The 23,105-nt window shown below is 56.7% G+C and overlaps 3 protein-coding genes across 8 annotated transcripts in view; 1 reads left to right on the forward strand and 2 right to left on the reverse strand.

The window, feature by feature from the left end:
* MCM3AP (minichromosome maintenance complex component 3 associated protein) overlaps positions 1 to 422 on the reverse strand; it is a 42,981-nt gene extending 42,559 nt beyond the window's left edge. For 2 of the 4 annotated variants that reach the window (XM_068547240.1, XM_068547241.1), the window contains exon 1: positions 224 to 419. The gene's annotated coding sequence lies outside the window, so the exon portion shown is untranslated. Of the gene's footprint in view, positions 1 to 223 lie in introns of all 4 variants that reach the window. The other 2 variants (XM_068547239.1, XM_068547238.1) reach the window with 2 other exon arrangements.
* Positions 396 to 4,749, forward strand: YBEY (ybeY metalloendoribonuclease). 3 transcript variants are annotated; one of them, XM_068547243.1, is made up of 5 exons: positions 396 to 472; positions 805 to 1,035; positions 2,036 to 2,164; positions 3,427 to 3,495; positions 4,409 to 4,749. In XM_068547243.1, the coding sequence occupies exons 2-5, from the start codon at positions 826 to 828 to the stop codon at positions 4,616 to 4,618; spliced, it is 618 nt and encodes a 205-aa protein (XP_068403344.1). In that variant the 5' UTR covers positions 396 to 472; positions 805 to 825; the 3' UTR covers positions 4,619 to 4,749. The 3 variants fall into 3 exon arrangements, with proteins under 3 accessions (XP_068403344.1, XP_068403345.1, XP_068403346.1); XM_068547244.1 differs by lacking the exon at positions 396 to 472 and adding an exon at positions 483 to 690; XM_068547245.1 differs by lacking the exons at positions 396 to 472; positions 3,427 to 3,495 and having other exon boundaries at positions 483 to 1,035.
* A 3,089-nt stretch (positions 4,750 to 7,838) lies between these two features.
* C6H21orf58 (chromosome 6 C21orf58 homolog) lies at positions 7,839 to 21,377 on the reverse strand. Its single transcript, XM_068545711.1, has 9 exons — positions 21,318 to 21,377; positions 20,469 to 20,529; positions 19,122 to 19,195; positions 18,146 to 18,310; positions 14,863 to 14,974; positions 10,096 to 10,217; positions 9,511 to 9,746; positions 9,055 to 9,161; positions 7,839 to 7,894 (listed from the first exon to the last, which is right to left on the reverse strand). Exons 1-9 carry the CDS (start codon positions 21,375 to 21,377, stop codon positions 7,839 to 7,841), a joined length of 993 nt encoding a protein of 330 aa, XP_068401812.1.
* Positions 21,378 to 23,105: the final 1,728 nt, after the last annotated feature.

Consider the following 23,105-nt stretch of genomic DNA (forward strand, 5'->3'; position numbering starts at 1 on the left):
ACCCCACCCCAGACCGCCGCGGGACAGGGGCACCGGCGCAGCGCAATCCAAACCTCGGGCGGCGCGGTGGGTGGCCCCGCACCCGCTGTGTTCCCCCCCGCGCCCGCAGTGTCCTCCCGGCGCCCCTGGCCCCGCGCCCCCGGCCCCCACTCCGTCAGCGACACGGGCGCGGCGGCGGGAAAGGGGGAGACCTCCGCCCGCCCAGGCCCCAAGCCGCGCTCACCGTCCGGCTCAGGGACGCCGCCGCCCGCCGTCCCAAGGCCCCTTGGCGCCGAGCCGGAGCCGCACGCAAAGACCGCGGCAGCCAGACTCACCGCTTCACTGCGCGCAGCGAAAGAAAGCTAGGCGGCCCCACTTCCGGTCCGTCCCGCGCCTGGGGCCCGACGCGCTCGGGTTCCGCTCTCTGGCTGGGCGGCGGCGGCGGAGCTTCCGGTACGCGGCGTCCAGGCCCGGCCCAGCCGGCTTCCGCCCGGTAAGTTCCTCCTCCCCAAAGAGGGGTGGCGGGTGTTCCCCGCGGGCGGCCCGGAGCCGACGGGGCGCCCCCCGCCCCGCCCCCACCCGCACCCCTTCACCGTTGGGCCCTTCCTCCCCGCCGTCCCGGTTTCCTAGTGGCTGTTGACGTCTGTCTGGCGCGCCTGACTCCACGGCCTGTTCACGTCCTTCCGTGTTATGGCTTCCTTGTAGTGAAAGGCACATTCCATGACGCTTTTCCACGAATTCCACCAAACAAGATGAATTGAGTGTGTGTGCGCGGGGGTTTCTACAGAACTTAGGATGGCTTTCTGATTTGTCTGCCTTTTCTAGGGCGCGGTGGCTCCGGCCGCGATGAGCTTGGTGCTGAGGAACCTGCAGCGGGCGGTGCCCTTGAGGCGGGCGCGGCTCCGCGAGAAGGTGCAGGCGGTGCGGAGAGCCCTGGGGGTGCAGCGCTTCGATCTGGGGGTCGTCTGTGTCGACAACAGAAAGATTCAGCAGATTAATAGAATCTACAGAGACAAAAATACCCCAACAGATGTGCTTTCCTTTCCATTTCACGAGGTAAAAGCTGTTTTCCTGTTCCTGTCTGGCCTGCCTTCCTCTGTAAATCCCTGTTAATTATACCACAGACATGATTTTAAGTTTTACTTTGAAAAATTTCAAATACACACAAAAGGAGAGAGTACCGTGTGACCATCCCCTATTGACCAGATCCTGTCGCTGGAGGAGGGGAGGTGATTGCCCCCGTGACCCCGCGTTCTGTACCAGTGAATTAAAGAGAAAGTGTTTCTGCAGTTTTAAGTGTGATTCAATAAGGCTTATGTATGGATTGAAAACTTTTAAATAACTCTGAGAATAAAAGGACAGAATTGGGTGAATATTTTAAACAAATATGTGACATGTATCAGGTCACTGCCTACGTTATGTGAATGATCCACGCGAAGCTCCCCACACTGTTAGTAACAGCGTAAATTGGGGCAGCCCTTTTGGAAGGCAGTCTGGCAGTTTACTTGAAGTAAATCTTGATTACTGTTTAACCCACTAGTGTCACACCTAAGGAAATAAATGGAAAGAAAATAAAATGTTCACTGTGTAGTATAAAACTGTATTAAAGTATCCACTTATCATTCTCCCTGATAGGAAGTAAAAATATTAACACCCTAAGTATCAAGCCATAGGTGACTGGCTTAGTGTGAACAGGCCTCAACTGAATGGACTGGTCTTTATGGTCTTTATGTGGGAAAATGAGAAAGATTATTTGTTTAGGACAAAACAACAACTGGAAAAAACAGAAATGTAAGCTTGTATCGATGTGGTGATTTAGCTCCTTGGAAGTTAGGGAGCTGGGTGGTTGTGCCTTAGGAAGGAGGAAAGAAATGGAAGGTTCATTTGACAGGGTGGGAACATCTTCAGTCAGTCGTGTGTAGCGTCTCTGCCACGGTTCCCGACTTGTCTGCCTTGGGACTAGTGACACAGGGTATTTCGGGGTGAAATCTGTAGGCCTGTGGTCGGTTAGTGTTCTGAGGTCGTGTTCTCCAAATGTGTGTTTCCTCATTTTCAGAATCTGAAAGCAGGCGAAATTCCCCAGCCTGATTTTCCAGATGACTATAATTTAGGAGACATTTTCCTGGGAGTGGAGTATATCTTCCAGCACTGCCAAGAAAATGAAGATTACTATGATGTCCTGACTGTAAGTGCTGAAATGACAGATCCTGATTGGCAAAGCAAAGGCTGATGTCCTCCATCCAGGCCGTGAGAAGAGGTGGAGGCGACACGGGCATACACACCATCGTCCTCATGTAGGACAGAGGTCACTGGGGGAGACCCACAGGCAGGGGCAGCACCCTCTCACCATCCCTCAGAGAGGAGAGCCTGGGCCGTGGGGTCTGCGTGCCCCGTGGCACCCCTGGGTGAGGGGAGAGGACAGGGAGCATCTATGTGTACAACTGAGGAGAGGGAGCCCCAAAAGTGGCCTTGTTCTTAGCTTTACCTCTGGAGATCAGCAGGCTGTGTTTAGCCAGCTCGGACCTGCTGCATGAGCTTCTTACTGAACTGCCCAAAGCAGGCAGGATTCTGGCCTCCAGAACCTTCAGATCTGTCTCCTCAGCTTGGTGCCACGCAGGGTGGTGGGAGTGTTCTGAAAAGCGGTGTGTGATTGAGTCGTGTTTTAACGTTCCTGTGGATTCAGTTGAGGTGTTTTCCTTTGGCCGAACAGCCACACCCTGAGTTATCATCTTGGGGGAGCCTAGTGCTTCCGAGGCTTGAAGCAGAGCGTAGAGCTTCCCAGCGAGACGCCCTGTGCTCAGGTGTCAGGGTGCTGCCAGGAGGAGGGTGTGCTTTCCCCCTGGAAGTTGGGGCAACTGCAGCATAGACAGGACTAGTCAGCACAGGTCTCAGCTCTGGGACCTCTGTGGCCAGCAGCTGTGCACCCCTGGGGGCTCTGGGCTGGGGGGCAGTTGTGGACCTCTTCCACTCCCCCACATCCCCTGAGGATTCTCTTACCCCCAGCGGAGGGCCAGCCCACACTCCTAGGGCCCTCATCCCCCGGCACAGGGCCAGGCCAAGCCACTGTCCTCCCAGCTGGTGCCCAGCTGCACGTTGGCACCTTCTAACAGCCCAGGGTAACTTCCCCCTTCCCCTGCCCTGGTCCTCCATGTCTCCACAGCTACCCACCCATCTGCCCCTTCCCTACCCCACCCCAGAGGAGATCATGATCTTCACATCCTGCCACAGGGGCCAGGCCTACTGCTGCTCCCCAAACCCCACCCCTGTGACCTCACCACCTGCCCACAGACCTGCCTGGGCCCACAGGAGGCTTCCTAACCTCCCACCAGGCATCCACTGAGCTCTCCCTGACTTCCTCCTCCTCCTCCTCTTCCTCCTCCTCCTCCTCCCTGGCTCGTGGCTTGGTCCTGACCACCCCCTGAGGCAGCTTCTTAATTGTTCTAACAGGTGACTGCCACCCACGGGCTCTGTCACCTGCTGGGCTTCACACACAGCACGGAGGCCGAGTGGCAGAAGGTAGGAGCCATCCCCTGTCCCCAGCACACACACCGGGGGCACTGCAGCCCAAGGCCCCGGGAACCGGGGCTGCACCACCTGCCCCTTGCGGTCAAGTATGAAAACCAAATGGAGAAATGCAGTGAAATAAGGAACTTATAATGCCTGCTTTATAAAAAAGACTCAACAATGTTTGTCTTAAATATTGGACTCTCTAAATGCTGTTAACTGCATTATTTATTCACTGTTGAAAGAAAGGTCTGAGGAGAGACACTACGTTCTATAAATTCTATAAAATTCAAATGGCTTAAAGTTAAAAAACCTTTACAAGAGACATTGTGATGGTACTTGTCAGTGGAAACAGGATTTAGAGCGTGCAGGTGTCTGACCCAGGCCTGTTGGGTAAAGTTCTGTCAGCTTGTCGCCTGGAAGGCTGCCCGTGTTTACTCTGCCTATGAAGGTCTGTGTTGGTAGATGCACCGTATTGTGTTTTATTAACTCACATTATATTCGTAATCAGTCGGGTTCCCTGAACAGCATAGAAGAAAAGCATGCAGCCCACACGCCCACCGGCAGCATCTCAGGAAAGCCTCCAGCGCGCTTCCCCCCCGCCCTGCCCTTTCCCCGGGGGGCCGTCCTCACACACCCCTCCGGTGCTTTCAGGGCCGGGCCACCCAGTCTGGCCCCTTCTCCTGCGACCCAGGCAGGCGCTCCTCTTCATCCACGAGACCACCGCCTCAGCACCCGGCCCCAGCCCCCTGCTGGCTCCGGGGTTCACACGCCACCAGGCAGCACGTCGGTGCTCCCTGTGTACTGGGACCGCGGCCTGCCTTGGGCTGCGTGGGAGGCCCCGGGCCTCGGGGAGGGAACCCCAGGGCCCGAGGAGGCCAGGCCTCTGGGCCAATCTGGAGCTGTTTCCACCCCTTTCTTTCAGATGTACCAGAAGGAGAAGCAGGCTCTCGAGGAGCTGAGCGGGCACACAGGGACCAGGCTGCAGCCCCTGACCAGGGACCTCTTCTCACCGAAGTGCCACAGTGTGGATGGGAAGTGGGTACCCCCCCAGGCCCCAGGGACCAGGGCTCCCCACGCTGAGGTCCCCGCTGGCCACTGCTGGCCTGTGGGGCTGCACAAGTGCCAGCCCTAGCAGGCGCTGAATTCCACGAGTGGAACTTGCTTCTTAAAACACGAGAGAAATTTTCACTCATTTCTTTGTTCAGGACACAGTAGGTGTGTTATTTTCAGTGTTGTAAATAAAATAGTTGCAAGTGCTCAGGATGCAGAGGTGTGTCAGGGGCGTGTCAACCGCCTCCTCCCTGGGGCTCTGCCTTTGACAAAGAGGCATCTCCCACGTCTGCATCCCTTCAGGACAAATCAAGCAGCCCAGGTGGGCCTGCCCCCACTTCCCGTTGGAATCCTGCTGGATTCGGTCCCATCCAGCTCTCAGGAGCGCTGGGGCGTGGAGCCTTTGCTTGGTGCCTCTGCAAGGTGAGGGACAAGGCTGACCCTCGAGGTGGCCGCAGGGCCAGGCCTACCCCCCGCAGGGGACCCTCAGCACGCCTCCTGCCATCACCCACCCCTACCCATCGGTCCCGGTCAGGCAGTTGCTCACAGACTGTGCTCGAGTCCCTGGTCATGGCCCCGGCGTGGCAGAGCTCCGACTGCCATGTCCCATCCTCCTGTAGGAAAGCCTCCCTCCTGTCAGTATGTCCTGCCACGTGAATATGAAAATAAACCCAGGAGTTCACCCCAGAGCTTTATCCAGAGCTGTGCACAAGCTTCGGGCATCACGGGTGGGAGCAGATCTGGAAGGGGCGGGCGCCGAGCCACCCCGGGGCCTCCAAGCACTGACCACAGTGCCACAGACCCTCCAAGGAGCTCTGAACTGGTCGTGGCAATAAAACAGAGCCTCTCGGAGATCCTGAAACCCCAAATACTATGATTCGAAGAATCTGGTTTCTCTCATAAATCGATTTCAGAAACACGAAAACGTGTTTCCCACTGGATTTGTGTCCTGAGCCTGGACTTTCCCTGGTTCTCAGGGACACGGGCCCTGTCACGTTCCTGAATCATTGGCCACATGACCTATTTGTCGTCAGTTAAGCTTGTTCTCGGTTTAAAGTCTAACATGGCAAAGACCAAAGATAACCCCACAAAGCTCTTTGTTCCCCAGGCCTTTTTAAGGGACTGAAGGGGTCCTGAGACCCACTGGTCCTATCAGCGAGTATTCGGAGGTCTCCACCTGCCATTAGAGCTGACCCTCCAGAACCTCTGGTCATGTCCGGAACACAGGCAGGGTTTCTCCTGGGTACGGGCCTGAGCAGAATTGCTGGGAGCTGGAGGTGTGAGGTCCAGCTTTATAGGCTGATGCCTATGAGTGTTTCCCCAGGGCTGGATGGTTTGTCCCCGCCGGCAGCCCATAGTAGTGGCCCCCAGGTCCTGCTACCTGGTGTCAGGTACCGAGCAACCTGCGTGTGCTCTGACCCTCCACTTGGACGGTGTCCGCATGTGCACCGTGGCTGTCCTGCGTTTCTCTTGTCACCAGTGACCCTCTCCATCGGCATCCCCTCCACCAGAAGGGTGACTGCTCAGGTCTTATTGCCCATTTTCTACTGGTTTTTCTTATTAATTCTGGGGTGTTTTTATATATGGTTGAAAACATGCCTTGAATTTTAGTACACAATACGAGCAAGTGTCCTTCTGACCTGAATCTGAGAGAAGGCCGCCCCACGGTCTGTCAGCAGCCGTGCCGGCTGCGTGGTCTCTTGGTTCTATTTCATTCCGCTGGTCGTTCCTGCCCACCCTGCCCGGGCATGTGCTGTCACATCCCAGAGCTTCCTGCAAACCCAGCATTGCCAGAGCAGGGCCCCTGCTCTGGGTGTCGCCGGCATCCCCAGCCCTTTACTGTCCTAGGTGTGTTCTAGATTCAGCTCCCAAGGCCGTGACGCCCCGGAGGCGCCGTGCCGGGTCTGCAGGCTGCCGAGCACGTGCAGTGCCTCTCACTTCGTGTCCTCAACGTCTTGCTGAGGGGACCCCCGCCAGCAGCCCTGCCAGGGTACCAGGCACAGCTGGTAAAAGGCAGTTTTCTCACAACACTTGCCACTAACTGCCAGGAGCCAGTGCAGAGCCCACAAGTGGAGGGCTCAGGCCCACAAGACTGCCCCCACTCTAGACCAGGGGACCCACTGTCCAACGTCACCAGAAATCGGGTTCCCACGACCCCCGCCTCTGGTTCAGTAATTTGCTAGAATGGCCCACAGAACTCAGGGAAACACTGGTTTCTTACAAGGGACACAGATGAATAGCCAGATGGAGGCGTCCGTAGGGTGACATCTGGGAGCTTATGTCCCCATGGGGCTGGGGTGCACCCCCCAGATGTGTTCACCAGCCCCGTCTTCTAGGGGTTTTGTGGAGGTTCTGTTAGGGTGGCATGGCTTGATTAAATCACTGGCCACTGGTGATTGGCTCAGCCTCCAGCCCCTCTTTCCTCCCTGAGGTTGGGGGTGGGGCCTAAGTTCCAAGCTCTAATCAGGGTTGGCTCCTCGGGCGACCAGCCCCTCCTGAAGCTCTCCAGCGCCCTGAGTCGCCTCGTTAGCGCAGTCACGAATCACAAAGGCTTTCCGATCCCTGTGCCAGGAACCAGGACAAAACCAGATAGACATGTTGTCTTCTGCTGCAGTATCACGCCATGCCACCACTGTACTCCCGGCACGGCACCTGGACCCCAGAACCCGCCTCCCTAGCAGCCCCACCCTCACTCCCAGGGCCTGCTCAGACCTCTTCAGCTTCCCCAGGTTGGCATGCATCGGGGTGCTTTCCCCCCGGGCCCTCCTCAGCAGTGACCGCCCCTCCTGCAGGCCCCCCCAGTGGTGGCCTTGCCCGGCTTCTCCCGGCCCCGGACTCTCCCGGACTCAGGAACATGTTTCCTTCATCCCGGTTGACCCAGCAAGGCCAGGTGTGCGGTCGTAGGAAACACGTACGTTGGTCTCTGCCCCTGGCTCCTGACATGGGGCTCCTTGTAAATTCCCAGGTGACAAGAGCACCAGGAGCCCCATTTGTCCTAATAAGTTGACTCTGGGTGGCCCCTGGGTGGAGGCTGGTCGCCAGGAAGACCAAGCCAGGATGAGAACCTTGGAGCTTACAGGGCCACCCCACGCCCATTCTCCAGAGTAGGCAGGGGACTAGAGATGGAGTTACCCGTGGATCAGGCCTCCGTGCAGTCCCCGCAGCATAAGGCTCAGGGGGCCCGGGTCGCAGACACATCCACATACCAGGAGGGTGACACACCCCGCTCCACGGGGACACAGGTGGCAACCTGGCTTTGTGACGGGTGTCTGAAGCGAGGACAGTCCTGTGGGACTGAGCCCTTAACCTGTGGGATCCGACACCATCTCCAGGTGGGTGGTGTCAGAACTGGACTGAACTGTAGGACACCCATGCGGGGGTCACGGAGGACTGCTTGATGTGGGGAAACCCCGCACATGTGGTGACGGGAGTGAAATGTTCTGTGTGCAAGTAAAGGAGACTCGCAGGTGAGAAAGACACAGGAGGGAAGAGCGGGGTTTTCCCGACTTGGGAGGTAAACAAAACTGAGTTTTTCCAATTTACCAGACCATCCAAAGATGATGAACTTCTGTCAAATCTCTTCCCTCTATTGAATTAATAATTACGTTGAGAAATAAAACCAAAGGGAAAAGCCATGTTAGAAGACGTCAAACTGAATGGGGATTCCCTGGTGCCCACCCACCCCGCCCCCTGCAGGCCGCAGTGCTGGGGGAGAAAGAAAGAAAGAAAACATCAACGTGAAAATAAGGAAATTGGCTCAGACATTTAGCTGCATGTTTAACAAGACACCGGCTGTCTGTTGAGACAAGCTGCACTCAGGCACCCAGGCCGCGGCCCTCTCCTCGCTGGGCAGCTGCACGGGGCGAGGTCAGCCCGGGGGGAGCCTGTGTGCAGCCAAAGGGCAATTCCGAGGTCATCTCGCTTCCTCCGACGAGCCTTCTGGCAACTGCGAGGGTCCAAAGATGCAAGGCCAGAGCAGGGCTCCTGCTCGTGTGGAACTTGGGGAAAGAGACAATGTATCCCAAAAGGGGCCAATGAAAACATGCATAATACTTGAAAATGGCATTTGTGAGAAAATTATATTAAAGCATCCAGGAAGCATAATTCCACCAGAAAAAAATAGGAGCAGAGAGTGGAGTAAAGGTAACTCGTCCCGTGGGGAGAATCCAGACAGAGGCAGATGGGAGACGGCCCTGCCTCGGCCCGGCCTGCGGTGCTTTGCTTCAGGAGGAGAAGCTACGTGAGTGAGCCAGCCTGCAGCTCTGCCCTCACACACACACCAGGCACATGTCCTGCGGCTGCTCCTTTCCTGCGAGGAGCCGGAGCCTCTCCCCTGGGCCACCGGGCACCACGAGTGTCGCTCTGCTCATGGCGTTTTCCCCCAGGGAGGTTTAAGCTCTGTGTGGCTACATCAGTCGACCTTTTCTCTCCTGGCTCCTGAGCCATGTCTCCTGATGAACCCCCCTGTCTCCTCGTGACCCTCAGCCCCCTGGGGGAGCACGAGGGCCTGCCGCTTACCCGAGCCCGCCGTGGGGTCACAGGCCTGGAGCCTGTGTGGGCAGGACGCCGTCGGACGCCGCCCTAAGAGGAAGGAGGGTGTCTCTGGACGCAGCTGCTGCCCTGGTCTGGTTCACAGACACCATGCTCAGGTGGGTCTCACCGCCAGGGCTCGGTGGGGACCCTCACAGCCGGGCTTATACTGGGCCCTCCCCTGCTGGGCTGGACAAATGACCCACGCCTCGGGCAGCTCCCCTGGGAGGAGGGCATGGGGTCCACACCCAGGCGTGGCAACTAGGACTGAGGCTGCCATGGTTACCTCCCACCCCCAACCCCTCCCTCAGGAGCTGGCAAGGCCTCCCCAGGCTCCTGCTGCAGCTACAGGCCTGACAGAGGGTGAGGAGGGGCGACCCAGGCCCTGGGGTCCTCCCGCCCCGCAGGCGCAGGAGGCTGGCCTGGAGCCCAGCCCGGACTTACGTGCTAAGGGCGGCCACTGAGGGACCGGCCACGTGCCACACGGTGGGCAGGAAGCTGGCAGCAGGAGGGAGGGCAGTGGCGGAGACCACCAGGGGCCACGTGGAGTAACCGGCCAGGGAGGCAGGAGTGGGGCTGGCCTGCAGCGGGGCTGGGGGCGCGTAGTGGTAATGGTGGTGCACAGAGGGCGGCTTCTGCCTCTTGGCTCGCAGGACGGCGGGGCGAGCCCACTGCGGGTCCTCAGCATGACACACACCAGGGCGTTTCAGCAGGCCCCCCGCTGCTCCTGGGCTCCCCTCCCCCCACGTGGTTCCTGACTCAGGATGGGGTCAGGGTCAGAGCAGCGGTGGGCAGGGGTCCAGGAGGGCAGGAGGGTGGGGGGCAGGCTCCAGCAGAGCTCATCCGGCTCAAGGGGGCCTGAACCGCGCAACCCGTTCCTCATCTGGGTGGGACTGGGGGCGCTGGGGAGCTTCAAGCTGGAGCACAGAGCCGGAGCCAGAAATGTGTTTCTCAGAGCTCCACAGATGTGTGGATCTCTGGAGGAAGAGCCACCAGCTCCTCTGGACTTGGTTTGGGGGTGGAGCCTACCTGCGGGGGGCGGCGCGGGGGGGCGGGCGCGAGCGCTGACGGGGGCAGGGCTCTGAGCATCAGGTTCCGCATGAGGATCTGGTGCATCTGTGCGTTCTGCATCAGCATCATCTCCGCCACGTCTGAGGGAGGGCACGGAGGGCTCGGTCACGCACGGACGGCCGCCGATGACCGGGCCGCTCCCGGCACGGAACTCAGGTGGAGCAGACGCAGAGCTCTGCGAGCAGGCGTGGAGTCCTGTGGGCCTGCGGGTCCCAGACCGTGTTCGCAGACGTGTCCTTTTGAGCCCTATTGATGGTGGAGCCTTCTTGCTACTGGATTCCTCACGTGCGTCCGCTGGGCTGCGTGGTGGCCCCGACGGTATCCACATCCTAATCCCCAGGACCTCTGAAAGTGGTCTGATTTGGAAAAAGGGTCTTTGCAGGTATGATAAGGATCTTGAGATGAAATCACCCAGGGGAGCCCTAAACCCAAGGTCAGTGTCCTCCTGAGCGAGAGGCAGACGGAGCTCTGAGACAGAGGAGGAGGCAAGACACAGAGGAGGCGGGCAGAGGCTGGAGGGACACCCAGAGCCCCAGGAGCTGGAGGGGCAGGAAGGACCCTCCCTGGGCGCCTTCGGAGGGCGCACGGCCCCGCCACACCTTGAGTTTGGACCTCAGCCTCCAGACTGTGAGCAGACACATTCCTGCGGTTTCAGGCCACCCGGCTTGTGGCGCTTTGTTGCAGCCACCCGGGAAGGTAATAATATTCACCAACTCAGGACACTATGAAACGCTAATTTTGGTCAGTGTGGGACATAAATGTTGCTTCTTTCCACAGCAACTAGGCCCTGGAAATTAGGTGGCCCTCCAGGCTCTGTTGGCCTCACCAAAGGAAGGCGAGCCTCTAAGGACCACTCACACTCGCAGCCAAGCAGATGGGGCCTGCAGGCCTGGGGTGGGGCTTCGGCAGGCGCTTTGGGGCTGCGGCTGCAGCAGACAGCCTCCCACTCAGGCCGCTCTCCCAGGCCTCCCTGAAGGTGTGGACTCGCCAAGCCTCCACAATCATGTGGGCCAATTCCTTAAAACACGTCTTTCTTGCTGTATTACACACCCTGCTGGTTCTGTTTCTCTGCAGAGCCCTGACTGGCACAGATGTCGGCACAGGGCCGGGGGGGCTCTGGGGAGGGGGCCAGAGCCAGACTGCTAGTGCAATAGCTGAGTCTGGCAGCCCCACAGGGGGCAAAGGCCCTTGAGGAGACCCACGTGGGCCTGGGCCTGGGGGCAGCCCCACCCACAGTGAGCCCTCTGAGAGGGAACCCTCCCCATCAGCCCTGCAGGGTCCCCCCCAAGTAAAATCGAGCATGACAAGATTAGTCGACAGATGGGGGGGTAGAGAAATGGACCCACGTCTACAGCCTCACCACAAGGGCACACATCAGTGCAGTGGGCAAACAGTCTTCAATAAAGGGCAGGGGGTCAAATTGGTATCCATGGCAAAAATAATAGCATTGATCCCTAATTCACAACACACACAGAAGTCCATTGCAGGTGGATCATAAATCTAAATGTGAAAGGAAATACAGCCGCAGAAGAAAATACCGAAGAACGTCTTCCTGACCTTGACGGGTAAAGACTTCTTAAACAGGACACAAAAGGTACCAACCATAAAGAGTAAAGCCTGAAAAACTGAACTTCACCAAAATTGAGAACTTCTGTTTATCCAAAGACACCACGAAGAGAGTGCAAGGGCCACAAAAAGGACTTGCTGTTTGCAATACATATGTCAAAATGACCCATTTTTAGAATACATAAAGAATTCCTAGAAATCAATAAAAGAGGCAGAAAACCTGAAAGAAAAATGGGCAAAATACTTGAATGGGAACTTCACAAAAAAGCATGTTCAAATGGCGAAAAATATATGAAAAGGTGAAGTGCAAATTAAAACCAGAATAAGCTACCATGACCTGCCCACCAGATTGGTGAAAATGAAAAATTCTGAAAACATCAAGTGTTGGTAAGTTGCTGTGGGCAACCAAAATTCTCCTCCCCTCCCGTGCGGTGTACATGGGTACAGGCACTTTGGAAAACTGTCTGGCAGTATTTCCTAAGCAGCCATCCCATCCCCGGGTGTGTGCCCCACAGACACGAGCACGTCCATTCACCAGAAGGCACGCAGAGCAGCACTGCGGCTACAGCCCAGCTGCACAGAACCGGAACGCCCAACCCCCCAAATGGGCCCACAGTTTGAGGGACTGAATAGTGTGGTGGCTAAAGAATGGCCCCAGCGATGTCCACACTCTGATCCCAGAACCTGCGAACGTGTTCCGTTACACAGCAAAAGGGACTCGCAGATGTGACGAAGTTAAGAATCCTGAGATGGGATGGAAGCGACCTGAGTCTCCACCCACGGATGAAGGTGTAAGTAAAATGGGGTCCATCCACACAGTGGGATATTACTCAGCCTTAAAAAGGCAGGATGCTCTGACACAGGCTACAACATGTATGAACCTTGAGGATGTTATGCTCGGTGACATATGCCAGACACAAAAAGACAAATACTGTGTGATTCCACTCTTATGAGGCATGTAGCCCAATCAAAATCAAGAAGATGGAACACAGACTGGTGGGCGCAAGGGGCTGGGGGAGGGGGCTGGGAAGCTGTTCCCCAGGGACAGAGTTTCAGTTTTACACGACGGAAAATTCTAAAGATCTGTTGTACAACAGTGTTGAATATAGTTAGCACGACTTAAACATGGTTACGATGGTCAACTTTATGTTATGTGTTTTTTACCACAATTTTTTAAATTAATTTTTTTTAAAAAAGGATCTTCAGATAGGGAGATTATCTTGGATTATCTGCGTGGTCCCAATGTCATCACAGGGGTCCTTAGAAAGTGTTGGGAGAAAATAACTATCAACCTACACTTGAATATCCAGCAAAACTAGTGTTTAAGAACAAGGGGAAATAAAAAGAAGGTGAACACTAAGGGAGCTTCAAAAGCCTCTCCTGCAGGACCTTGTAAAAGACTTGTTCCCAGATGATAGGAAGGGATTCCAGAAGGACGGTCTGAGATACAATAAAGGGAGAGTTAATTCAAATGTATTTTCTGTATGACGTTATACCGGTGTCTTTTTTGTGAAGTTTTCCGAAAAGGTAGAACTGATGTGGAGAGCAGTCACGGGGAGTGGGGTGGGGTGAAGCTCCAGAAACCGCGTGTCCAACTTCACAGGAAGCAGCCCAGCAGTTCTCCAAAGGGGTTGTTGTAGTACTTTTGAGATTCCCTATTTTTACATTCAAGTATTTGATCCAGTTGGAATTTGTTTTGGTATAAGGAGTGGGGTAAGGAACGTGACTTTACTTTTCTGAATAACTAGCTACTTACTGACTGTTTCATTTTTACCAGTGATTTTAAATGCACTTTTTAAAGGCACACAGACACTTGCGTGTGTGCATGCACACACACACACACACACACACACAGGGTATGCTGGGTTCACCTCTACACACACACACACACACACGCACAGGGTATGCTGGGTTCACCTCTACACACACACACACACACACACACGCACAGGGTATGCTGGGTTCACCTCTAGAGCCTGACAGTCACTAAAGTTCATCTGGAAAAACCAAGGAGGGTGGTGAGGAGAGACCAGCAGGCTGTTCTCTCTGCACCTCCAGGCCACCTTCGTGTGTGTCACGGTGAGAACGGTCCCCCTGGGGAGCTGCAGGCCGCCATGGACCAGGCCTGGCATGTACCACGTACACGGTGGTGCTACAGTCACGGGGACAGAGTTGAGGACACTCATCAGGTGATTCTACACACAAGTCTGCCTCGGACTCTCAACACCTCCCATCGTTAGGGAAACGCAAACTACAACCCCAGTGACCGACTACCACCCCTACTAACACGGCTGACCGCACCACATGCGGGCGAGGGTGTCGAGGAACTGGACATCTCACACATGGCAGTTTTAAGCACACACCTGCCATGATTCAGCCATTCCAGTCCTACATATTTACCCAGGAGAAATAAAAATGTACATCCAGACTCAGATGTGAGTGTCCATGGAGCTTTTGTGGTGATAACCAAAACTAGAAATGACCCAGATGTTCATCAGCAGGTGAAAGGATAACAAACCAGTCCATCCACACAATGTAAGGTCACTGGGCAATTTCAAGGAGCCATGGTTTGCTACGCCCAACAAGAGCGATGAGTCTGAAAACAGTGCCACTGAGCGAAAGAAGCCACACAGAAAAGAGTGCATACTGTGTGATTCCACTCATACAAAAATCTAGGAGACGCAAACTGACGCAGAGTGACAAAGCAGGTAGGACGGCGGGAGAAGGCGCCTGAGGTGATGCTGTGTTCACTGCCTTGATTTAGTGATGGGTTCACAGGTGTGTACAGGTGTCAAAACTATCAAATTGTACACTTTAACAGTGTGCAATTTATTCTATGTCACCTCAATAGAGCTGTTCTAAAATTCAAGTATTTAAAAGTTACTTAAAGAGAAAAGCAGTTTAACCAAGGGTTTTTGGAAGCTAATCACTGGATGAGTTGGGTTGGAACACAGTTCTTTCAAATCTGAGTCCAGGCTTCTTCCCTCAGGGATATCCATCAGTAAGGATTTTTCAAAGTGAAATTATTTTCATGTTGGTAAATACATAGCTTCAGTTGAGTAGTCAAAAGCTGGCCCTAAAATACTACCCTGCTTACAAAACTATTTTTTCAGTAGAGAATTGCGTAAACCAATGACAACATTCGTTATGAACACTTACCTTCCTTGATGCTTCCCGACTGCTGAGTGGGGAAGGCCTGGGGAAGGGGAATCTGTGCGATGAGTGGCTGCTGAGGCAGCTGCTGGATGATGGTGGTGGGAGGTGGGGGTGCCTAGAAGAGCCAGACGACCCATTACCTGAATGTGCCCCGGGAATAGTGACCTACAGAACCACCCACCACCCATCCACCCACCATCCACCCATCCATCCAACATCCATCCGCCATCCATCCATCAATCCATCCCCCATCCATCCATCCATCCATCCATCCATCCACCCACCATCCATCAATCCATCCATCCAACATCCACCCACCATCCACCCATCAATCCATCCCCCATCCATCCATCCACCCACCCATCATTCCATCCCCCCATCCATCCATCCATCCCCCATCCATCCATCCATCATCCATCCATCCATCCACCCATCATTCCATCCCCCCATCCATCCATCCATCCCCCATCCATCCATCATCCATCCATCCATCCACCCACCCATCATTCCATCCCCCCATCCATCCATCCATCCCCCATCCATCCATCCATCCATCCACCCACCATCCATCAATCCATCCATCCAACATCCACCCACCATCCACCCATCAATCCATCCCCCATCCATCCATCCATCCATCCATCCATCCACCCACCCATCATTCCATCCCCCCATCCATCCGTCCATCCCCCATCCATCCATCCATCCATCCATCATCCATCCATCCATCCATCCACCCATCATTCCATCCCCCCATCCATCCACCATCCATCCATCCATCTACCATCCTTCCACCCACCGTCCACCCATCAATCCATCCATCCACCATCCACCCATCCGTCCCCCCATCCATCCATCCACCCACCCATCCATCCATCCATTCATCCACCATCCAACATCCACACACTATCCATCCATCCACCCATCCATCCATCCATTCATCCACCATTCAACATCCACACACCATCCATCCATCCACCATCCATGCCCCCATCCATCCATCCACCATCCATCCATCCACCCATCCATCCATCCATCCACTATCCATCCACCCACCATCCACCCATCAATCCATCCATCCATCCACCCACCCACCATCCATCCATCCACTATCCATCCACCCACCACCCACCACCCATCCACCATCCATCCATCCATCCATCCACCCATCCACCCACCATCCATCCACCAGCTGTCCATGGGGGACTTTAAATGAGAAACCCTAGAGGTTAAACAGATGGCTGAATAGATAAATATTTGAGTCTGGGTATCACTTAGGACGTGGAATGTTATGGACTGAATGTTTGTCCCCCTTCAAATTCATATGTTGAAGCCCTAACCTCCAAAGTGACTACATTTGGAGATGAGGCCTATGAGGAGGTGATGAAGGGAACGAGGTCGTAAGAGTGGGGCTGTAGTCTGATAGGGCTGGTGTCCTTGTAAGAAGAGAAAGAGACACCAGATGCTGTCTGCCCCATGAGGATACAGTGAGAAGGCGGCCACCCACCAGCCAGGAGAGCACGCTCATGGGAACTGCATTGGCTGGCACCTTCATCTGGGACGTCCAGCCTCCAGACTGTGAGAAGGTAAACGTCTGATGTTTAAGCACCCAGACTGTGGTATTTTGTAATGGAGCCCAAGCTGAGTAAGACATAGTGTTTTTCATGTTTCCCACATTTCCCGGCTTTAGTGGGCTAAGCTCGTCCCTGCTTCCATTAATTCTGCTTTAATAGAGGCATCCAAGGATCTTGGCTTGGAAATACCCTCTGGCTTCCCTCCTGAGTTAAAATAAATGCACAAAAATTTTGGGCGCACACCAGGTGTTGATTTCTATTTTAATCCTCTTCTGGATGCACAAGGCCCTGCCCTGTCCCTTCTCTCTCGGTTCACGGAAAGGATGGCATAGACCAGAGTTGGCAAACTTCCTGTAAAGGGCTGGACAGTGTATCGTTCCCGCTTTGTGGCCATACGGCTTTAGTTGTAACTGCTCACCTCTGCCTTTGTAGCTGGAAAGCAGCCCCAGACACATAAGCACTTACTAACCCTGAGATGTGTGTTTCATATCATTTTCATGTGTTACAAACTATCCTTCTTCCCCTAACTCTTTCCCAAACATTTAAAAGTGTACCACCCCTCTCGGTTCACAGGTCGTACTGACACAGGTGGCAGCCAGCTTGGCCTGTAGCCACAGTCGGCCGCCCCCCGCACACCACCCCCCGCCCCGCACAGACCAGCAGGCAGTCCCAGTGGTGGTGCTGTCGCGGCAGAGGGGACCTCCTACCCCAGAGTCTCTGGGAAATTCAAGGCCCCTGCTTGCTCTCGTGGTGTCACCGGGGCTGAGACTGAAACACCCAAGCATGACTGGGCCTGAGGAACTGCACTAAGTATGAGCACGTTTGGGACTGGGGGAGCCTCCAGAACCTACACCCTCAGCCCACCATTCCTGGGGCAAAGGGGGCTCTGGGGGCTCTGCTGGCACGCCCCTTCCCTCTCTGTTCCCTCCACATGGGCTGCCAGGTCCCCTCCCAGAGGATAAACGCCCTCCAGTTCACGGACCCAGCCTGTGGGCACCACCAACCTCCCTGGCCAGCCGATCCAGAACCTTCTCAACTTGGCCCTGCCCACCTCCTGCCTTGTCTTCTCCTCATGCACTCAACCCCCGAGGCCACAGCCCGCCAGGCACCAGCTGCCACCCTTCCTTCCTCTGGGCATCCAGCTGCCCCCGATACAATCCCTTTTGCTTAAGAAAGTCAGAGTTGCTTTCCATCGCTTGTAACCCAGGATGCTGAATGTAGGCGTGAGGATCTCAGAAGTGGAGCAGTCTTCCACCTTTTACAGTTCTGCCCTGGAGACTAGCGGCTAAGCTTCCCCAGTCATGAAGTTTCGGAAAGGAGTTGACACACTTCTTCCCCAAATTCAGGCCCTCCTGATACTGAAACCCCCTAATACTTCTGCTCCTAGCACAAAGGTTAGGACGTGGGGCAGAGCTGGGACCCCAGCCTCTCACCTGTAATGAGGAGATAAGCACCCCCTACCCCCAGCCAGTTCTCAGGGCACCTGTGAGGCCTGATGACACACATGAGCCCCGACAGAGCCAGACACGGACTGCAGCCACTGCCGCCGCTTAGCCCACGGCCCCTTCCGCGTACTTCCCTAAGGTGCTGAGAGAGGCGAGAGACGGAGGTGTGGAGACACCGCCATCCCTGCTTAGGTGAGAGGTCTCTGGGGGCGTGGCACCCTCCCTGCGTTGGTTCTGTCCCCCAGATTCACCGCGAGGAAGACTTACCGGGTGTTGGGTGATCTGCGGTGGGTCCAGGGTGGGTGGGGCCGGGGAGACAGCGGGGTGGACGCCCACGGGGGGCACCTCTGGGGGCAGCACTGACCCACGGGCTCCTCCGTCCAGCCCCCTCCAGGCGCGGGCCCTGGAGACCTCTTCCAGGAGGTGCTGTTCCTGGAACGCCAAAGCAGAGCCTGTGCTCGGAGGCGGGGAGCTGTGACACCCGGAGCGGGCTGGCATGTCCCAGGCCCTCACCCCGCCTGGCACGACAGCGCCAGCGCACAGGCGTGTGGCCCCCTGTGGGGGAGCGGCCCCAGGACCACCTGCCACCCCCGTGCACCAGGCTCCCTCCCACCCGACCCGGGCGCACGATCAGATGGTAGGCCCAGGGCACAGCTGGGTCGGAGTTGGAGCCAGGCCCTGAAGGCAAAGCCTGAAGGCCCTTGCATGGTGCACACAGGAGAAATTGACCCCAAACGACTTTTTCCAGCCTATAGAGGATATTCTGTCTCTCCAGCATGCTTCCAGGTCGACTTCACTACAAAGCAGTGAGTTTATCACAACTATCGTTTGGACCCGAACGCACCCCTTCCCATGGTCATTCCCTGCTGCTGGTGCCTCTGGTTTGGATGAAGCCCTGGTCATCTTGGAATCCCACTTCCGGGGGAACCGGACCCTTCACACGGCATTTCCACCTCTGATCGAGTGCAACCAGAGCAGTTTTTTTCAGCTAACAGCCCCCTGCGAGAGCCCAGCCTAGGGGAAACAGGCGAGTTCGCCTCTCTCCATGGAGTCCGTGACTGGGGAGTGACGCCCCTCAGCTGCTCAAGTCCATCAGCTGTCCACCCCCAAGTCGCAAACATCAGAACCAGCATGGGTTCCAGAAGGGCCCCCACCTCCACTGGCCCGTGTTTGCTCTGAGCTCAGGCCGCGGTTTCAGCTGCAGCGAGCTCAGGCCAAGGCTCCCTGTGGCCGCATGGCCTACCCAGAGTCTCTGCAGAAGGTCCTTCCTCATCCGCAGAGCGCTCCGCAGGGCGGCCTCTGGCCCATCCTCATTTCCTGGAGGGAAGCGCGTGCTTCAGGGCTCAGCACTGCAGACCCCGGCAGCGCCCATCCCCGGGACCTGCACGCCTGTCCCGGAGAAGGAGGGAGGTGCCTGGGGATGGAGCTCGGGGGGCTGCCCCGTGGGGATTACGTGGGCAGTGGTGGGGGGCATTCGGGGAGCTCAGTCTCTCACGGGGGTCTGTCTTACTCCTGGAAAGGAGCCGGAAGTTGCAGAGTGACCATTTCCCCTGGGGCCCGAGCACCCTGTTGCTCCTGTGCCTTTGCCAGAAAGTCCCTCGGGCTCCACGGGACGCGGCGAGAGGAAGGAGGCCCGCACAGGATTCGGGATGGGGCCGAGAGCCCAGCCTCCTGTCACCTGGAGCCACCCCGCAGCCCCAAGCGGCCTGGAGGCTGGCGCGGTCCACAGAGCCTCAGGGAATGGTTCCTGCAGCGTCCTGGAGACCACGCCTCTGGTGGTCCCTGAGCTCCTTTCCTCTGGGTGCACGGGCCTGCCCCCTCCCCCCAGGCCTGCCGCCTCCCCCTAGAGCTGGCAATGCCCAGGCTGCCTGTCCTCTGGGGTCCCCACTCCCCCTCCAGGAGTCCCCACTTCCCTGGCTCGTTTGTACTGTTCCATGTTCTGCGCTTGTCCTCGGTCATGTGACCTGGTTTGGGGTTTTTTTTTTTTTTTCTATCTGGATTTGGGCCCTGGGCTCTGTCTGCTGCACTTGGGAGCTGCCTGGAACCCCCGCAGCCCAAGGGGCTACGCCACGTAGTAAAGAACAAGCAGTGTCTCCCCAGCACCTCGCCTAGATGTCCCTGAGCCCGGAGCCCGTCACCAGGGAAAGCAGTCCTTGCCCTGGGTCCTGTGGCTTGAGCATCGGACCGCCAGCCAGGCTGGGGACGACGGGGCGTCTGGTCTGGGCGCCCGAGGATGTGCAGGCTGACACGGATGGGGTAGGCCCTCCACACCCACACCGCAGAGCAAGTTCAGGGCAACATGGTCTGATGCAGGTGTGGCCACTTCCGATCGAGCTGGGCAGCCTGGGCTGGTTATCTAACCTCTCTGGGTCTCTAGCGCTCAACTGTGAAACAGCAATGATGAACGGGCCCTCCTGGGTATGCAGACTGGATGTGGTACGATATGAGGGTGTGTGTGTGTGAGTGTGTGTGTGTTAAAGACACAACAAAGGCCTTTCCGCTCTGAAAGTAAAGAAGTTCAGAGGACAGTCTCGCCATAAGCAGAGGTTGCTCCAGGGCCTGCGCAGCTTCAAGCAGCCCGGGCTCTTACCGGGCGTGAGGTGGGGGTCCTCAGAACCCGCTTCCACATCCTCGCGCTCCTGCTTCAGCTTCTGTGAGGAGAAGAGAGCAGGACGAGCAGCGTGCTCCGGGCGCAGGCTCGGTGTGGGGGGCCAGGCCGGGCGCCAGCGCCCAGACGGAGCGGCTGGGAGCAGGAAGCGTGTGAGGCGGACCGCGGGGCAGTAGCCAGGGTGGGACCCTGAGGCCACGCTCCCCATGCGACGCACACACGCTCCCCCCTGAAACCCACAGGCCCCTGCAGGAGGCTGTCTGAAGAGCCTGACCAGGCCGGCCCTGTGTCCTGACCACCCTGACTGCCGCACTGAGCCCTGGGCCGAGCAGCTGCTGTCTGGGCCAGTTCTGGGGTGAGCCCTGCTGCCCCTGTGGGCAGCCCTCGGGGGCAGAGGAACAGAGCAGGCAGGTGAGGTGGGGGGAGCCGTGAGGGGCCCGCAGACCCTCGGAGGAGGAGAAGGAGGCCGGCCTGAGGGCGTCCACTGGCTGCCCGCCCCAGGCCTGGCCGAGACGCCGCACCCGGTAGGGTCTGTCTTCCCTTAAACTCGGAAGCCGGGAGGCCCCGAGGCGGAGTGTCAGGGCACCCTGGCAGCGCTCCAGCCTGGGGGTGTGGGCCTGCCTCCTGGCTGCAGAAACTGCCAGGAGAACCTACTTGGTTCTGTACAAACACAAAGAAGAAAACCCAAGGAACCACAGTTCTTCACTACGAGGCTAAAACCGCTGAAAAGGGTTTTGCTTGGGAAGTGGGCTCATTACAGGTATAATCTTACCTTTCAAAGCTGTGCTTCTGTAACAAGCTGTTAAAAGCACGAGTGCCCAGCTGTCTTACCTTCTCCAGGAGTTTCAGGGTCAGCCGGGTCAACCGATCTGCCACCGAGGAGTCCAGCATCCTGGGGCCACAGGAGGGGATGCCGCGGGCCCACCCCCTCCCCGTCTCAGTTCCCTCTGGAAGAACTGCTCAGCCAGAGAGAAGCAGCCCAACCCTGGGGTCACTGAAGGAATCCCACGCTGGGCTCGGTTTACCTTCTGGCCTCTACGGCCAGAGAAGAGCTTGGGGGGTGGGGGTGGCACACGCCCTGGACGCACAGCGTCGGGCATCGCCATGGTGGTTGCTAGGAGCCGCAGACATGGCGAGGCCCGGTTGCCAGGTTTCCACTGAGAGTCCTTCCCAGGCCCCGCCTGTCCCCATGCAGGGGTTACCAGTAAACACTGCTGATCCTCAGGTGTGGCCAGGCGGGGCTCCTTGGGAAGGAAGAAGTGGGCAGCAGCTGGGGCCCGAGGGGTAGAGCGCAGCCCTGGCGGGGAGGACAGAGCCCAGAGGATGGGGTGGGGGAGGAGGCATGGCATCCATCCCCCACGCACCACAGGGGCCTGCCACCCCTGCCCTCAGTCCGTTATGGCCTCCAGGAGGCCAGCAAGCCCCTGGCCTTTCTTAGGGATCCTCCCAGCCAGACGGGAGTAAAGGCCAGAACACTGGAAGACAGGGTGCGACCACCACCTCCCTGCAGACTTCAGGAAACTCTGGGTGGCAAGGGGGTGGCACCAGGGAGCTGGCCAATGAGGTGCCTGGGGGCTTCTGGGTGGGAACTCAAGGTGGGCTCACCCCACAGGCACCCAGCTGGCACCTCAGAGAACATGGGGCCACCCCGAGGCACCACCCCTCAGGGTGGATGTGATTCCATCGGGGGACTGCCCAGCCGGGACCCATGCCCAGAGAGGGGCAGGGGTTCCTAGTGTCTGAGGGGCAGGGGCACCTGGGAGGGGGACCATCAGTGGGTGACCCACCTGCCCGGCAGAGGGCATGTCCACAGGGCTGGTATGGGGAGGGGGTGTGAGGGGAGGGGAGGGGGTGTGCCCATCAAGGGAAGACTTTTCTAAATGATGCTTCACTTCAATGCTTCCCAGGAAGGGCAGTTTTGAGGAGTACTATTGTATTTTGTTTTATATTGTATCAATACGTACTGTATCTGGCATTTTGTAGGGTGTCCCTCTACTATTGGGATTTGTTTGATGATTTCTCACAATTGGACTGGGGTTATGGGTTTTTGGGAGGAAGACCACAGAGGCAAAAGGCCCTTCTCATCACGCCCCATCCAGGGTGTGTGCCGTCAACATGACCTACACTGTGGATGTTGACCTTAGTTACCTTGCGGAGGTGTGTCTATCAGGTTTCACCACTGCACAGCTACTATTTTTCTCTCCCTTTCCACATTGTTTTTTTCAGGAGGAAGTAGCTATGCACAGCCCATACATAAGGAGTGGGGGGTTATGTTTCCCTCCTTGAAGGTGAGTATCTACATATTTGGACAGCTGTTTAATTGTTAAAAATAAATTAAGAGTCAGATCCAACATTTACAGAATATCTAGAATAGCCATGGAAATGATTCTGGGGTTCCTCGGAACACAGTTTGAAAACCACTGGCCAAAGCAGCGTGGGCAAACACATGAGCCCCCTACAAAGTTTTAGATGTACTGCAACATGTAAAGGTTGAGAGATTCAGGCATAGATCTGAGTCTCTGACTGCTCTTGGGAAATCCGATCCTGTAGTCAGCTAGTGTTGCCTGCCTACCCCTGGTCTTATGAGGCCACCGCCTCATGTCTGTGAGCCAAGACTGG

The sequence above is a fragment of the Eschrichtius robustus genome, chromosome 6, assembly GCF_028021215.1.
Source record: "Eschrichtius robustus isolate mEscRob2 chromosome 6, mEscRob2.pri, whole genome shotgun sequence".
Taxonomy (NCBI): Eukaryota; Metazoa; Chordata; class Mammalia; order Artiodactyla; family Eschrichtiidae; genus Eschrichtius; species Eschrichtius robustus.

Bases quoted from the DNA above. Each gene is read 5' to 3' on its own strand.
- YBEY (XM_068547243.1), top strand. From the start codon at position 826: ATGAGCTTGGTGCTGAGGAACCTGCAGCGGGCGGTGCCCTTGAGGCGG. The intron at 2,165-3,426 runs GTAAGTGCTGAA...TTGTTCTAACAG, and splicing joins ATTACTATGATGTCCTGACT to GTGACTGCCACCCACGGGCT. The intron at 3,496-4,408 runs GTAGGAGCCATC...CCTTTCTTTCAG, and splicing joins CGGAGGCCGAGTGGCAGAAG to ATGTACCAGAAGGAGAAGCA.
- C6H21orf58 (XM_068545711.1), bottom strand. From the start codon at position 21,377: ATGCTGGACTCCTCGGTGGCAGATCGGTTGACCCGGCTGACCCTGAAA. The intron at 20,530-21,317 runs GTAAGACAGCTG...TTCTCCTCACAG, and splicing joins CCCTGAAACTCCTGGAGAAG to AAGCTGAAGCAGGAGCGCGA. The intron at 18,311-19,121 runs GTAGGCCATGCG...TTGGCGTTCCAG, and splicing joins ACCTTCTGCAGAGACTCTGG to GAACAGCACCTCCTGGAAGA.